At 49.7% G+C, this 15,600-nt stretch overlaps 1 protein-coding gene across 10 annotated transcripts in view; it reads left to right on the top strand.

Moving 5' to 3' along the window:
- The window catches only part of PACS2 (phosphofurin acidic cluster sorting protein 2), a 209,295-nt gene that overhangs the window by 167,122 nt on the left and 26,573 nt on the right, over positions 1–15,600 (top strand). For 8 of the 10 annotated variants that reach the window (XM_073356256.1, XM_073356258.1, XM_073356251.1 and 5 more), the window contains 3 exons: positions 2,959–3,185; positions 10,614–10,727; positions 11,499–12,489. In XM_073356256.1, the coding sequence (XP_073212357.1) occupies positions 2,959–3,185; positions 10,614–10,727; positions 11,499–11,617 (460 nt within the window). In that variant the 3' untranslated portion in view covers positions 11,618–12,489. Of the gene's footprint in view, positions 1–2,958; positions 3,186–10,613; positions 10,728–11,498; positions 12,490–15,600 lie in introns of those variants that run through there. The other 2 variants (XR_012160291.1, XM_073356257.1) reach the window with 1 other exon arrangement.

Genomic DNA, 15,600 nt, shown 5'->3' with positions numbered 1-15,600 from the left:
TGGCTTGAGTGCAGGGCTCCCTGCTTCATAAGCTTGCGTCTCCAGTTTCATTTTGCCAGACGCACGTTAACTATGGAGGTGTCTCTTTAGAAGGCCACGTTTGTGTTGCTTTTCATTTCCTCGCACACCAGTGGATGTTTCCTCTGGTGGCAGGCAGTTGGCGAAGGACCAGTCAGGACCGGAGGAGATGGCACCAATATTTTCATATGGGGAAGGCTTTGCTAGGCGTCTTGAGCTGAATTCAGGCCCGTCATGCAGAGCAGCTGGTCCCCTCGGCTCCCATTGACTCCAGTGGAATTTTTCAGGGCTCAGCATTTCTGGAAGTCAGGCCAGTGTTAGTCACTATCTAAATCCCCACTTGGCTTCCTTTATGCTTCGAAACTTGAAAGCTTTGGCCTTGGTCTCTGTGTTCCCCAGCCCCTTCTTCCTCTTCTGGGAGAAGACTGCAAGAGCCTCGTGCTGAGGCGCCATCTCTTGTCTCAGCCACAGGAGCTGTGGCTATCAGCACAGGTGAAGTGAGTTCTCACACCCCTCTGTGGGGAAGGAAGTGGAGGAGGTCCTCTGCAGGGCACCCTCCATTCCAGACCTGAATTCTGAGTCACCTCACTTTAGCGCTCTCTGTCTAGAACCTACTCTAGGCCTGGTCCCAGGAGAGATGGCAGAGAGTTCTCTCCAGGACCCCTGCCTCCCCACCACACCCCCCTCCTATGGCTGGGGCCATCGCCTGTATTCCCAGATGCTCCTCTCCCTTCCTTCCTCCCAAGCAGCTTCTGAAGGGGCCCGCCTCTTCCTCAGTCTTTCTCTGTCTCACCACCAAAGGCAATTCTCCCTGTGTGACTAATGCCTGAGGCCCTGCCCCTCGTTCCCCTTCCTCTTCAGAAGCCTTGTGTCTGCTACGCAAGGAGAGTTTCTCCCACCTCTGGTATGACCCAGCCTCTGGAGATTACCCCCCATGAAGGAGGAGAATGCAGGTTACTGATGTGAAAGAAGGGCCCCTAAGACAAGGTCGCCCCGGTCCACTTCGTTAATGCTGCACTTGCAATGTGCTACTCCAAGTGTAACTGCACCTCGCTGTAAACGCTGCTTGGGGCTGAGCCTATGGAGCCAGATCCTGGTAAGGTACTGTGGTCCCCATGAGTCTCATGCCGAATTAGACTGAGACTTCTAGTTTCAGGATACTCCTTGAAGAGAGGAAGATAGTGCTTATCTGCCCAATGAGTTACTGCGCCAGGGTGTGAATCTACCTGAATGCTGGGACTCTCAGTATCTTGTAGCCATGTCCGCATGGGAGGTTACTGCACGGCAGGCTGATGCACTGTACACTCTCATCCTGGCTTGCCGTCTGACTAGCCTTTCTGTCCCTCAGATACCTCAGCAAGGGCTGCCACCTACTTCATGCAGAGGCTGAGAAAATCCTTTTGTTCCATGATGGTCCTCTTTGACCATCTTTTCACACTAAATATGTTCCTGCTTCTGGCTGGCCTCTACCTTAGCCAGCCTGCTCAACCCAACTTAAAGCCTGTTCCAGGAGGTCCATGGACTGACTGGGGAGACGACTCTGTAGCTAGGTCTGCAGAGCAGCCATCTAGGCCCACATTTTCACCAAGCACTATCAGCTGGATCTGTCTGCATTGGGGTCTGAGGAGTTGGCACAGAGTGCCCCAGCTTTAAGACCATTTTCCAAGGTGTCACCTCGGTGGGGAGTACTCCTTCCTTCCTCTCCCCAGCCTGCCCCACTGCACCTGTCACCTCAGCTTGCGAGTTTCCTGCTCCCTCCTTGGGCCATTTTCAGCACTAGGGAGCTAAGCCACAAACTTTCTTCCACTGCCAACTGGGTTTATGTGACTTTGCTCCCCTGCGACAATTTCCTCCTAGGTAGCCCCTGGGGCTGAGGAAATGGGTGAAGTGACTCGTGTAGCCTAGGCTAAGCAGATTTAGCTGATGGGTTTTAGCAGCTATTGGCTGAGAAGCCTAAAGGCTCAGAGTGTCTGAATGAGGGCACGATTGGTGCCAAATTTCTTGCTCCTGATATGTTCTTCACTGCCTGCCTGATGGCAGCAGAATGGGCCCGCACATGTGTCCACTCTGGAGAGCCAAGCCACAGAACAAACATCCACTGGTGAAAAAATTGTGAGACAGTTTTCTCCACAGGGTCAGTGCATTCTGCATAGCCTTTCCTGTGATCGTCTGATATGGCCACCACAGTAGACCGTGTTTTATTCATTTGCTCCACCCACTGGCAATTTCTCAACCAATTAACAGACTTATCTTTTGTAACTAAGTCCCCCTGTGTGCCTAAAATACCAAGCTGGAGTGAGTTTTGCACCATGTCCTGATGGCAGCCAAGGTCTGACTTTGGTAGCCCACAAGGGAAAGTGATTGTCAAGCTCAGGATTGTATTGAGGTAGTGAACTACCAAGACAGGAAATTCCTTTTCCATGGGTTGGACTTTGTGAGCTACACAGCAGATGTGACTCTCGCCAGACTGATTTACAGTGCAGTCACCCAAAAAAGTAACTGGCTGTTCTTTCTGAAGAACAGTCCGATAGTTATTCTCAGGATTGCAATTAAAACAAAGGAAAAGGAATTCATTAGAAGTTGCCTGATTAAATGTAATTAGTAACAGTGATCCCTGGCTCATGTGCCACGTAATGGAGCTTCCTTGACAATTGTCTTTCATGAAAAGATCCTAACCTCCTTGATCTACCCTTTGATAAGTGGCTAGTTGTTTCTGGGTGCTTACCGTTCTCAGGTGCCCATTCTGAGAGATGTCCGAGGGGTGTGACTTGCCAAAGAAGCTGAGCACTCGCCCTCTGAAAATCTGGCCACCTTAAGGAGTCTCAGGTTGGGTAGCCAGCATCCCTAGTCACTTGTGAAAATGATGGGCCCTTGATTGACAAAATTTCCATCAAAATGACAGTCAGCATGTGGAAATGATTCTTTGCTCCCATCTTTTAGCCAGAGCCTTGGTGCTGAGCTGATGGGACTGCAGGTGGATTACTGGATTGCAGCTCAGCCCGTGGAGAAGAAAAGAGACCCAGAGAAGAAGGACTCTTCTGCTGCCAAAAACACACTCAAATGCACTTTCCGGTCTCTCCAGGTCAGCAGGTTACCCACGAGTGGAGAGACCACCAGCACTCCAACAATGTCAATGACAGTCGTGACAAAGGAAAAGAACAAAAAGGGTAAGAGGGGGAGGGGATTCAACTTGCTGTTCTATCAGGTGTTGCTGACGTGTAAAAGGTGGACGGTTGTACTTGTCCTGGCTTTCCAGGTCTGCCCGGGTTCACTGTGTGATGTGTTAACAATAGAACTTGCTCCTCGGCCCTGAAATGCCATTGTTAGGCCTGCTGGCTTGTGGCCCTAGAAGCAACCTTATTTTTGTGTTTTGGGGAGTGACTCCCCGTGTTGCTGTGTTTGGTGCCAGCAAATCACACCACATTGGGTAGGTCTCCTGATCCGCCTTTGCCCCTGTGAAATAAAAGCTGGTTGCTGTACCATGAGGTAAGCCAAGGCCACTGAATAATTGAACACGCAACAAATCATGAGCCACCCAATCTCCCGGGTGGACTTTGGCTGGGTTTTTTAGGGTGGGGTTATTTTGCTTTTTCCTTATCAAACCCAAGCATTCATTAAAACAATATCTTGCCCTTTCTGCTGCAGGGCCATTTCTTAAAGGACTCCATGCACTGTTGCTCCATTAGTTTTAGACTTGTAGAAAACTTTTTCCAGGCATGGGTGCACACATTTTGCCATAATGGATGTCTGTGGTCTAAAGATGGCTAATACTTGACGTTTAAGGTGAAGATACCCCTCGTGCCCCTAGCCAGCTATACGATTGTGACAATTGCTGGGCATCAGTTGAAGGCCTGAAGCATGAGATTGAATTCCTCTGTTCATTATTGCAGGTAGAGATGTATTAACGGTCATACAACTATCTAGCCCTTGTGTTGGACTCAGTATAATCCTGTACCCTTGTTAGATGATTTCACAGCAGTGATTAACAGAGACTACTCTTACAGCTGGTTTACACAGGGAATCTATTGTGAAATAAGATATGGTGTGAATTTAAAGCGATGGATTAATTGGAAGTGGATTAAGTTAAAGGTACTCTTAGTTTACTATATAAGCATCCACCCACGGAGCTAGTGCGGAATAGTCATTCAGGGCTGTTTCCTCGTGTAGACAAGCCTTTGGATTCCTACTGTTCGTTTGTTGGGAGAAAGGGTTGGAGGCGAAGGAGGATGGGGAGGTGGTGGTCATACGGCAGGGTATGGGTAGTGGAGGGAGGGTAAGAATGGGAAGGTGTGAGAAGAATGTGGAGAAGAGAAGGGTGGGGCTGGATAAGAGGGTACAGCAGTTGTGCTGCTAGTACTCAAGGGAGAGTATGTCACAGCACCCCCACCTCCCCAATTGAAGGTATCCTCACACCAAAGGCTTCAGTCCAATCTTCTCTCATAAGGACCTACCTGCTGGAAACCCACCACCAAAATGTGGAGTGGGAGGAGCAACGCAGAGAACTTGCTGCAGTTCTTGGGTCTTCTGAGCCTCTCTTCCTTTTTTCCTTTGCAACTCCCCTGTGTCCCAGTATGGTGCTACCAGCCAGCCCATGATCCTTCAAGCTGTTAGAAGGCCTCTGCCTACCTCCCCCCATTTCCCAGCTCAATGCAGAACATACCTGTCCCCCACTCAGACAAGGACCAGGCAACCAGGAAGATCCATGGAGGTGCCAGGTCTCCCACTTCCCTCATTCCCAGAGCAGAGAGTTCTGGCAGGCAGCTGGCCACCTGAGTGCCAAAGCCGTGGTGACATGGGCTTTTCTGTCTCCTTCCCCTTGGACAAGGAGGGACCATAGCATGACTGTGTCTGTGAGAACGAGTCTGAGGAGCAGAGCAATATGCTCATTCCCAGCAGGGTGAGTCAAAACAGCCTCAGTGCAACCTTCCACAAAACTCGGGCCAGCCCTAGAGAATACACTAGTAGATGTGAGAGGTTCACTGCTCCCCTAGGGGAGAAACCAGGAGTGGGACCATTCCTGAACAAGTGCTATGTTCTGAATGTCCATTCAAATGGAAGCCAGGACAGCATGAGCTGGCTGGACTCTCGGCACTGAGGACTGACCTCCCAGACACGTCCCCCTATGCTGAGGATGGCACACTATCAGATCAGACATCACCTTGATAGACTCTAAACAGCAAGGGGAGACAAGCAGGGAACTGATGGAGGCCAGCCAACCCCTCCACTGGAAGGAAACCTGCCCATGTGAGGGTATGGAGCCCCCTGGCATACTGGCTCAGCAGCAAAGAGTTGGACTTACCCAAATGAAGAGTAGATCAAGGGCTGCTCAGCTGGGTGGTGTACCTCAGGGGAGTAGCAGTGGGAGAACTCTGGGTGGGTACCATCTCCTCCCTGAAGAAACTTGGTGCCAAGACACCAAAGCATGTAGCCCTTCCCACCCCAGAGGGGGTTGGGAGCAGGTCACAGCAACCGGCAGAGAGCTGGGTCCTGTTTCAAACAACAAAGAGACTCATCCTCTTCCATCTCTTCACTGGCCTCTCAGAAGACAGCTACACAGGACAGAAATCAAATCCAGCCAGAAGGAAGCGCACACCCCTTTCTCCTTCCCAGGCAGGTCCCTGTGCGCTGTTGACTTGCCCTGGTGGGGCAGATGAGTCAAAACATGAGGTATCTAATGTGTGCACTCCTTCCCTCCACCCCCGAGCATTTACCCCTATGCCTCAGAGGGCAGTTGCAGCCCTGGGACTCCAGGCAGAGAGGAAGAGGCGCAATCTGTGTCTAAGATGGATTTCCCCCACCACTCCCCAAAGGGCACGGCGTGCCATTGAACGTGGCTGCAGAAAAGATCATTCAGGCTGGAGCATCCCCGTATGGAGCACTGTTGAGTAAACCACTCGCCACACCTCAGAGATCATCGTGGTGATTCACCTCTGACACGACTGTGGTGGAGAGAGGGGTCTCTTTCCCCTTTCCCCTTGAAAGTAGAGGATGCCCTCAGACTGTCTTATGGGCACCCCAGGCTTCTTGGGCCTCTATCTCTCACTCCAGGACAATCTGTTATGGCACTGGCACAGGCACCAAGAGGATTGGCCTCCAGATGTCATCAACAGTTTCTGATCACTCAATGTCCCTGTCACGTCTTTCACTGCAGACGTATCAGCAGGCACCATCAGACAGCCCAACAAGGGCAATGGCAGCTGTTCTGTTTTCAGGCACAGCCTGGGGCTACATATGTGGTCTGGAGACTCTGGCTCAGCAGCTTCTGGGTTTAGCGGAGACCCACTGCCCCCTAAAAAAAAAAAAGGGGGGGGGGGGGAATGCAGTTGTGCACTGCAGGGGAAAAGATGCCCCACAACCTTTTCTCCAGCTTCAAAAAGAATTTGGACAATGCACATAATTGACCTTGAAGCCCCCCTTCACCAGTCCCGCAGAAGGGACTCAGATTGACTGGAGGAAACCACACTTTCAGCAGAGGATGAAAAGTATAACAGGACGTCAACTCCTCCTTGCCCTCTTCCAGGCAACACCAGCATTGCCCAAGGAGGAACAGAGACAAGCAATTGGTGGCAGGCTCACCATCTTCCACACCAGGAGAGAACACGCCTTATGAGACGAGTGGGTACTGAAAACTGTCCTTACACAACACCCCTTGAAACCGATACCAACGTAACCTCAAGATTCACTCTGTGTCTGACATACAGGGACAGCAGACTCTTTCTCAGAAGAGTTCTCAAGGACAGTATTTCATCTTAATCATCCACAAGAAATCAGAGGGTCTGGGCAGTGCTGGGCCAGAAATACTCTCCGAGCATAAAAAGCACACTGTTCCACATGGTGACGTAGCATGCCATAGCAGCAGGAATGCTGCCCAGGAAATTCAGGGCATCAGGAGACCTGACCAAAGCCACGTGCAGCACCTGCCAGAGATTCCTGTGCTGCATTTGTGATGGAGCAATGCTCTCCTTTGAATCATAGAATATCAGGGTTGGAAGGGACCCCAGAAGGTCATCTAGTCCAACCCCCTGCTCGAAGCAGGACCAATTCCCAGTTAAATCATCCCAGCCAGGGCTTTGTCAAGCCTGACCTTAAAAACCTCTAAGGAAGGAGATTCCACCACCTCCCTAGGCAACGCATTCCAGTGTTTCACCACCCTCTTAGTGAAAAAGTTTTTCCTAATATCCAATCTAAACCTCCCCCACTGCAACTTGAGACCATTACTCCTCGTTCTGTCATCTGCTACCATTGAGAACAGTCTAGAGCCATCCTCTTTGGAACCCCCTTTCAGGTAGTTGAAAGCAGCTATCAAATCCCCCCTCATTCTTCTCTTTTGCAGGCTAAACAATCCCAGCTCCCTCAGCCTCTCCTCATAAGTCATGTGTTCCAGTCCCCTAATCATTTTTGTTGCCCTTCGCTGGACTCTCTCCAATTTATCCACATCCTTCTTGTAGTGTGGGGCCCAAAACTGGACACAGTACTCCAGATGAGGCCTCACCAATGTCGAATAGAGGGGAACGATCACGTCCCTCGATCTGCTCGCTATGCCCCTACTTATACATCCCAAAATGCCATTGGCCTTCTTGGCAACAAGGGCACACTGCTGACTCATATCCAGCTTCTCGTCCACTGTCACCCCTAGGTCCTTTTCCGCAGAACTGCTGCCTAGCCATTCGGTCCCTAGTCTGTAGCTGTGCATTGGGTTCTTCCGTCCTAAGTGCAGGACCCTGCACTTATCCTTATTGAACCTCATCAGATTTCTTTTGGCCCAATCCTCCAATTTGTCTAGGTCCTTCTGTTTCCTATCCCTCCCCTCCAGCATATCTACCACTCCTCCCAGTTCAGTATCATCCACAAATTTGCTGAGAGTGCAATCCACACCATCCTCCAGATCATTTATGAAGATATTGAACAAAACCGGCCCCAGGACCGACCCTTGGGGCACTCCACTTGATACCGGCTGCCAACTAGACACGGAGCCATTGATCACTACCCGATCAATGGGTAGTGCTTCCAGTCTTCACAAAATATGGAGATCCTGGTGGGACAGCTCCAGGCCAGGGGGCATGCATTTGTTTCTCTGTGTAGATGACATTCTCATCAAGGCCAGAACCAAGAGGGAATTGGAGGAGGCCACAGAGGCAGTGATAAAGATGCTGCCAGCTCACCTGGGAGAGTATTTAGGTATGAGTAGAGACGTGATTCAGAAAGGTGGGAGGAGACCTTGTCATTCATACAAGCAGCAAAAGACCGGGCAGTGCACAGTCTCCCCAAACTGTTAGGCTGATACTCAGCTGTTTGGAGATCTTTCATGGGTGTTAGAAACTTAGATTCAGGATGGATCACTAGGACCCTTCACACTCAAACATGAGCAAGAAATGGTCTCACTCTAAAGCTAGGAGGGGACCAGGCTGATGGAAATGCCACAAAAGATAAACTCACTCTGGTGATTGAGGGGGGAACGCCTACCCCAGATAGTCATTAAGGCTGATGGCAGCCTGGCAGGCTTGGGGCCAGGAATTTCCATTCACAAGTTGAAGTCAGGAACAACATCGACCGGCTGAGGATTGATCTCGTAGGTGTATCCCCCATTCTGAGGATCGCATGTGATAATCCAACCGGAGACATTGACCTTATAGAAACAGCAAGAGAAGACAAGAAGCAACACACCAAAGGCCAGATGACTGCTCAGTTGGTCTGAAAAGCACCTGTGCATACACGGGGCACCAAGCACCTAAGCGAGGGGCTCGACAGAAGAGATGGAGCAAAAGAGTGAATGGAGAATGAGAGGTGTACAGCTTGGGTGTAGTGTGCACCATGGAAACACCAAGGAGAGCTATTCGCCCTGCAGCAAACAACTAGACAAGGAGATCCTGTTTCAGGACCCCTGATGTGAGAGTGCTGAAATGCTCCCCTGCCAAGAGTGCTACTGCGGATCGGGGTCTAGAGGCATCAGGGACTCCGATTGCACCAGAGAGGATGTGGATGTTGGAAATAACAGGAACAAGAACATGGCCCAGTGAAACTACTGACTCCACTGAGGATTGATCATACATCTCCATCCTTCCAAGCTAAACCACACAGCAAGGGATACTGACAAAAGGCTATCGGTGCCTATTAAAAGGCTGTTAGCCTCAAGAATGCAGTCAGCCACAGCAGTATCTTCCCATACGTACGGATCTACTTCAGCTACTGGTGTAAGGGGGGAGGAAGGGCTCTGTGTTTATCACTAGGATCCTCCCAGGTCCCTGACAGAGTGCAGGCTGCAGAGATGAGCTCTGACCCAGATTAATCAGACCAGCAGGTTTCAAAGGGCAGCCTCCAGTTCACGTGTGCCCCACCTAAAGTTTAAACTCCATTCTCCAAGTATGACCAGAACCACCTTTCCAACCTAGGAGCTCAGTCTTCTTCCTGTTCCCTGTAAGGCTGTAAACACAGGAATATTTCAAAAAGGAGGAGGATTGTTGGGGAGCCGAACAATGTTTGAAGTTTAGACGTGGGGGGGGGACCCAAATACTGGAAAGCCAGGAAATTACACTTTCTGGGATATATATTACCAGTGAGAGGCACTTCTAGAATTCCTTTTCCTTCAGGAGTCTTCTACAACAGCTCTCCACTGGGCCTGCGCATGGGCCTGAAAAAATAATTCTCCAAGAACTGGGGAGATAGCAACTGCCATATTGCAATGGACTGTGAACACATCAAGTCTCCAGCACTTTGTCGAATTGTGCTAGTCAGCACTTGGTTTGAAAATGTGCTGTGTTGCAGCAAATGGCTTTGGCTTTTCAATAGCTGGTAACTTTTTCCCTCGAGGGGATCTATTCTTGCAATGAGCCCTGCATGGGTGCCCCATTGCAGTGTTGGGCCAGAGTTAATGCTGAGCAGATGCCACATCACTCAGGCTGGGGTGTCTAGGGTGTTCATCCCCAGTTTGGAAGCAATTTTCCTGGAGCCAGATGGTTAATTTCAGATTCTTAATTCAGATGGATCCTGAGACCTTGGTACCTTTTTTCAGAAAAGCTTCCTAACCTTTCCCCTCCCTGCCCAGTTCCATTCTTTGCAGGAGCTCCCTTATCTCGGCTGTCCCTTTGAGCAGCTGTTGACCTGGTGTTTGTGTAGTGAATATGCACTAGTTGCCACATTCAGCTGCAAGTGAGGATAACATCTGAGGCTTTCTGCTCTAGAAACCTCTTGCAATAAGCAAGAATCTCCATGGGAGCACAGCAGATTTTATATCATTTGAGCCAACCACCAAAGCTCGCAGTGCACAACTTTGTCTTAATAGACTGGATATTTTCCCAGCAGGGGAATTGCCCTAGGGGGATGAAGGGGAGACTTATAGCAACGAAGACTTTCAGAGGCAATATGAATTACTTTGGGGCTCTAAAAAGGTCCAGTTAATACGGCTCACTTTGTAAGGTGGCAATGCTTGGTAAGTAATTCTGTGAACTGGAAATGTTAATAAGCATGGGGAGTACCTGGCCATTCAAACTCCTGGCAAAGAGGAAAGTTCAGACTTCAGTGTATTTTTACTTAATTCTTTCAGTATAACTTCTTGTGGCTGGTAGAGATCAAGCATGTTTGGTTTGATTTTCTTCTAGTGATGTTTTTGCCCAAGAAAACAAAAGACAAGGAGATTGAGTCTAAGAGTCAATGCATTGAAGGAATTAGTAGATTGATTTGCACGGCAAAACATCAGCAGAATATGCTGCGGGGTAAGTGCTGAATTATTGCATCATTTCCAGTAGTAAAAGGGAGCATTTTATTGCTAATGATGGCTCTAGTACCTGTAAGCCAGCCATCTCAGTGCTTGACCAGGACGTGCTGGTCTGTGACACAAAGCAGACTTGAACCTGGTGGATCTGGCTGCAGGAGGATTCTCCCGTCATGGGGAAATCCACACATGGCATAGAGCCAGCCAGCCACTAAACCTTAGGTTCTCAATCTGGGAGTTACTAACAGGTCTCGGAGGGCATGACAGCCCTCTTTTTCCTTTGTAGCTAGGTGGGAGAGGAGTCCCAGAAGTTTTATCTTGTAACATGGGTTCACTGTTGGGAACAGGTTGAGAACTACTGTTCTCAACTCTTCTGGGTTATAAGTGTTGATTCTGGAACAAACCAGTGGTCCATCTTGTTTGCTCTGGTTGTGGCCTCTCCATGATGTTTGAGAGGAAGAGAATTTCTCCATAATGCATGCAGGCAGTCAACAATAATTTCCCACTGTTGGGGGTGGGCAGGGAGACGACTGGCATATTTTCCCAACCCAGCTGCTGAGCCATTTTCATTTGATCTTCAGGGCAGCAGAAGAATTGACTGGGCCGTCTTCCTAATTTTTCTACTATCTAGCTGTCAGTGCAGCATCTGTTTCCTGTACTGACTGAGGAAGGATGATGTGATGGCATAGAATTCTGGCATAGGGATTCTCCAGTGTGTCTGTTTTGCTGGGTGCTTTTTGACCTGCTTCCTTGTTCTATTCTTCCCCTGCAGTCCTGATTGATGGCGTAGAGTGGAATGATGTGAAGTTCTTTCAGCTGGCAGCACAGTGGTCCTCCCATGTCAAGCACTTTCCCATCTGCATATTCGGACACTCCAAACCTAACTTCTAACTGCTTTCAGCGGGGCGGCTTTCTGCCTGTGTGGAGACTGCACACCCAGGAGCCAGGAATCTGAATGCCAACTCTGACTCAAATCTGCTTGCTCTCTCCTGCAGATTACTTATAGATGCGCCTGGATTACTTCTGAATTACTTTTTTCTATTAATTCTTAAGTTTACTACAAGGAAAGGAAACCCCTTGAACAAAGCAAAAAACAGTCTTAAGTAGAGATGTACCGATAACATGGAAATTACCAGGAGAACCTCCAGAAGTGGGGTGACCTGCTGGAGAACTTAAGAGCAGATAGCTGGATAACTGCACTGCTTATTAACCTGAAACCTCCTCGGTGTGTTTGTGGCTGGGTGTTCTGGATTGGGCTTGAGTGGTTTTTGAGGGGAGAGTGGGAGGTACTGGGAGGATTAAGTGTTTTAAAATGTTTAACTCTACCCTCCCAGACTTCACATTAAGAAAGTAGAGCCTGGTTCACCACCAAATAGTTCAGGTACCAAGAATGTGAAATACATTGCGCTGTCTGTCAAAAACCAAGCTAATAACTGAGGGAAACCCTGGGATTCTCCACAAGTGAAGAAATGCCAGAGGGTCATTGTTTTAAGGCCAGCAACTGAAATGGGCAGGCATGTTAACACTCGTGCCTGATTCAGGTTGGGCAGAGACTGAAATACAAAGTATGAAATGTCTGTTTTAGGAATCCCATTGCTCCAAGTCCATCCCAATAACCCAACCAAGCCCATCACAATGCCCCCTGCAGCCCGTAGCTGGATTTGAAGGACACCAGTTCCGTGGGGTTGTAGCTATTTAGTTTTTCACACAGATTATGCACATCAATAAAACCTTGCCCGGCCTCTCATGAGAATGGATTTTTACAGGTGCAAATATTTTTAATGCTTTTAAAAAAGATTGATTACGTTGCTAAAAAAGACAGCAGGAAAGATCAGCTGCTGTCTAATGAGTCAAGCACTAGTCCACTGGCTAGTTCCTGTGCCCCTTGAGCCCTTACACATGAGCAGCTGCATTTTACACCAGCTACATTCACACCCACACAGCAAAAGCACATGTGCATGTGAAAGGACTTAAAGTACCAGCTCACAGCAAACGCGCCACCTGCATACCTCATTCCGAATGTGCCCTCTCGTCTAGGCAGTGTGTACAAGATTCCTCACACACACACACACTCCAGATGGGAATCCCTTGTTTAGGGGCCCCCTCCAGCCATGTGAGCTGCTGCCGCCGTTTCCAAGGCAGGAGGCCATGTAGCAAAGCCAGCTCTGACAGCAGAGACAGAGAACTTAGGCTTGTCTGGACTGCGTTGGAATGCCTCGTGCCCGGATTGTGTCACCTGAGGGGTCTCTCAGCTATTCTAGATCTTTGACTCCAGCAGTGCACCTGTGTTGCACAATGCACCCTTAGCCAGCTGGGCCACGTGCCGGCTTAGGATCCATCCTGCAAGGGGCTGAGGGGCCTGCCACAGAAAATGAGGGTGGAGGAGTCAATCAGTGCCCCTGTACTTCCTGTGGGCTTCTCTCCATGGGAAAGGAGGTACTCCAGCAGGATACAAGCTTGCAGCTAGCAGAACCCACCATTCAGGGATTAAGGATTTACTGTGCAAAACCAGCCAGTGCCTGTGTGAAATGCACTGGCCACTACAGCCTGAGCACTACTGCAGCTCGCGAGGGGGAAGCTGTAACCTAGGTATGTTCTCCTTTCCCCTTCCCTTAAAATATCACAGTGCTAGTCCATTCCCAGGGTATACTAAAGCAGCCTGAAGGTTGCTCTGATTTACAATGTCAGTAGCCCTACAGGGCTGTGTCAGCAGCAGGGGATCTCTGGAGCCAAAGGAGGCTCAGCTACTGGAGCCCCTGGCTCCCACTCACATTTGCAGCTGGGTGTGTGGGTGGTGTAGGAGCTACTGCGGCAACTCTCCTCGCTGGGAATCCTACCCTAGCTTAGGACAGAGCTTTGCTCTGCTGAAGGGGCATCAGGGTGCTCTAACTGGAGGAACAAGGCTCTGATCCTTCTCACCACCGGCTTAACCTGGTTTAGCTCCCTGGAGTTGAGTGAAGCCCTCCTCTACCAGGCATGGTGCACACTACACTGGTGGCAGCCGCACGTGGACTGAAATTCCCAGGGGTGGAGCCTTTGCCCAGAAATCCTCCCCCATCAACCCTGCAAGGAATTACACTACAGCAAAGTTACCTGTAACCCTGCTCTACTCCTCCAGGGGGTCCCAGGGCTGGATCTGTGGGGCTCCCCTGGCAATACAGCTCCAGGGAGGAGCCTCCATGCAGATGCTGCCAAACCCAGGGGCTCAGGAGCTAGAGCTTGTTTTCTTTGCAGAGGAGCCAACACCCCACCCTTGGAATGAGCAGGGTGCAGCTGCATAAAGGGAGCCTCCTGGGGGTTCCAGTCTCATGGGCAGGCGTTTGCACTGCTCAGGCCTGTGTTCAGAGATCCCCAGAGTGGCTCCTTCCCCCACCCTCTCAAAGGGACAGCAATACGTTAAGCATTTTTCAGAGTTCAAATGTTCTGGGACAATGACTGACTGAACAAAGATTTGCAAATGGCTGGGGAGCCTATTCCACCTTGCGTGTGGGTCACGCCCCAGGAAGGCGCATCCTGCAGGAGGGGTTTCGTTGACTTGGGCAGGACTTCAGTGGGCAGCTGGGGGGGTGTTCAGCTAACGGCCCTGCTGAGGTAGTGAGAGTGCCCGGGGCCCTAAATGAGAACAGTGCCTCCTTCTTCCCCCTCACAGTGAAGAGGAGTATCCGCAGAGCAAACAGTACATGCACCTTCCCTTCACTGCTCAGGTTACTGGTTTAGACACATGTTTAATAAGATAGAAACTTTCTAGTGCAATTTCAGCCATGTCCAGGAATTGACTCTCATCAGACTGGCAGGGTCCTCAGCAGCCCAGCAATGCACACTCCTCTGAGAAGCTGGGCAGGTCAGTGCACAGATCCGCACACGAACGCTGATGCAGCTGGTGGGGGGTTACTGTAATCTATTCACTCGCTTATGGCAGCCCTGAGGAGAGGGTAGGTTTTCCCTTTAACGCTTTGTAACAGGAGCAGAAAGAATCTCTAGCTTCAGCATAGTGGCGGCTGACGCGTAGGATCTTGCAAGGAGGCTTGTGCCTTGCTCTGGGTTAGCGCAGTGTTGCTTGACAGCCACAACTTAAGAATGAGCACACGAGCACATCAGTGTTCTTTATTGAAGCTGTTGTCTCAGGACAAGCCTTTTAATGAAGTCAGCAGTTCAGATTCTTCCTTAAATCCCTCTTCCCTGTGTAAGTAGAGTGACTGAAATCCAGTCTGATTTCAGTCCCACGGCTTATTCTACACCAGCGCTGGCAGAGACCCTTGCCTGACTTTCATGGCCCCTGCAGCTCTGCGGCAGGCTTAGACTGGCTATTTGCAATAACTTTGTTTACCGGGGCAATGAAGGATTTGACACTTTGCTCCTCTTTGTATTTCAACCTACTATAGAGAGACGAACAGTAGCCAGTATGGGACTTCATGGCTCCTGCCTATCAAATGTATGTTGCCCCCTTTCTTACTATGTGTAAAGTTTCATGTGGATTAGTTCTTTATTTTAATTACATTTTATGAAATCTAATTCACCAGAAAACTTTCTGCCTGCTTGGTACCCATGCACTTGCAGACAGCACAGTTTGTTACCTCTGGCAAGCTGCTATTTGGCAGCACAGCCATCTGCAGTGGGCTCTCTGCTGTAGCAAGGCTTCCAAGGAAACCCTCCTTGAACCCTCAGGCTGGAGTTTTTAGGGTGGCAGAACTGCATTGATCTTGGGAAAGCTTCATTCTTGGTGGTTCGTCATGGTCCTGCCCTGCCTCATAGCCAAGGGTTGGAGCTGGATTCCCTGGGAATGTTTGTTAAAGTTTTATACAGTGGTTACTTTCTCTGAGTTTCTTCACACAACTAACTTCGTCCCTGACCACTAGGAAAACTTTCTGGAAGTC

Source organism: Lepidochelys kempii, chromosome 8 (assembly GCF_965140265.1).
Source record: "Lepidochelys kempii isolate rLepKem1 chromosome 8, rLepKem1.hap2, whole genome shotgun sequence".
In the NCBI taxonomy this organism is placed as follows: domain Eukaryota; kingdom Metazoa; phylum Chordata; order Testudines; family Cheloniidae; genus Lepidochelys; species Lepidochelys kempii.
This window is presented reverse-complemented; position numbering and strand designations above follow the sequence as displayed.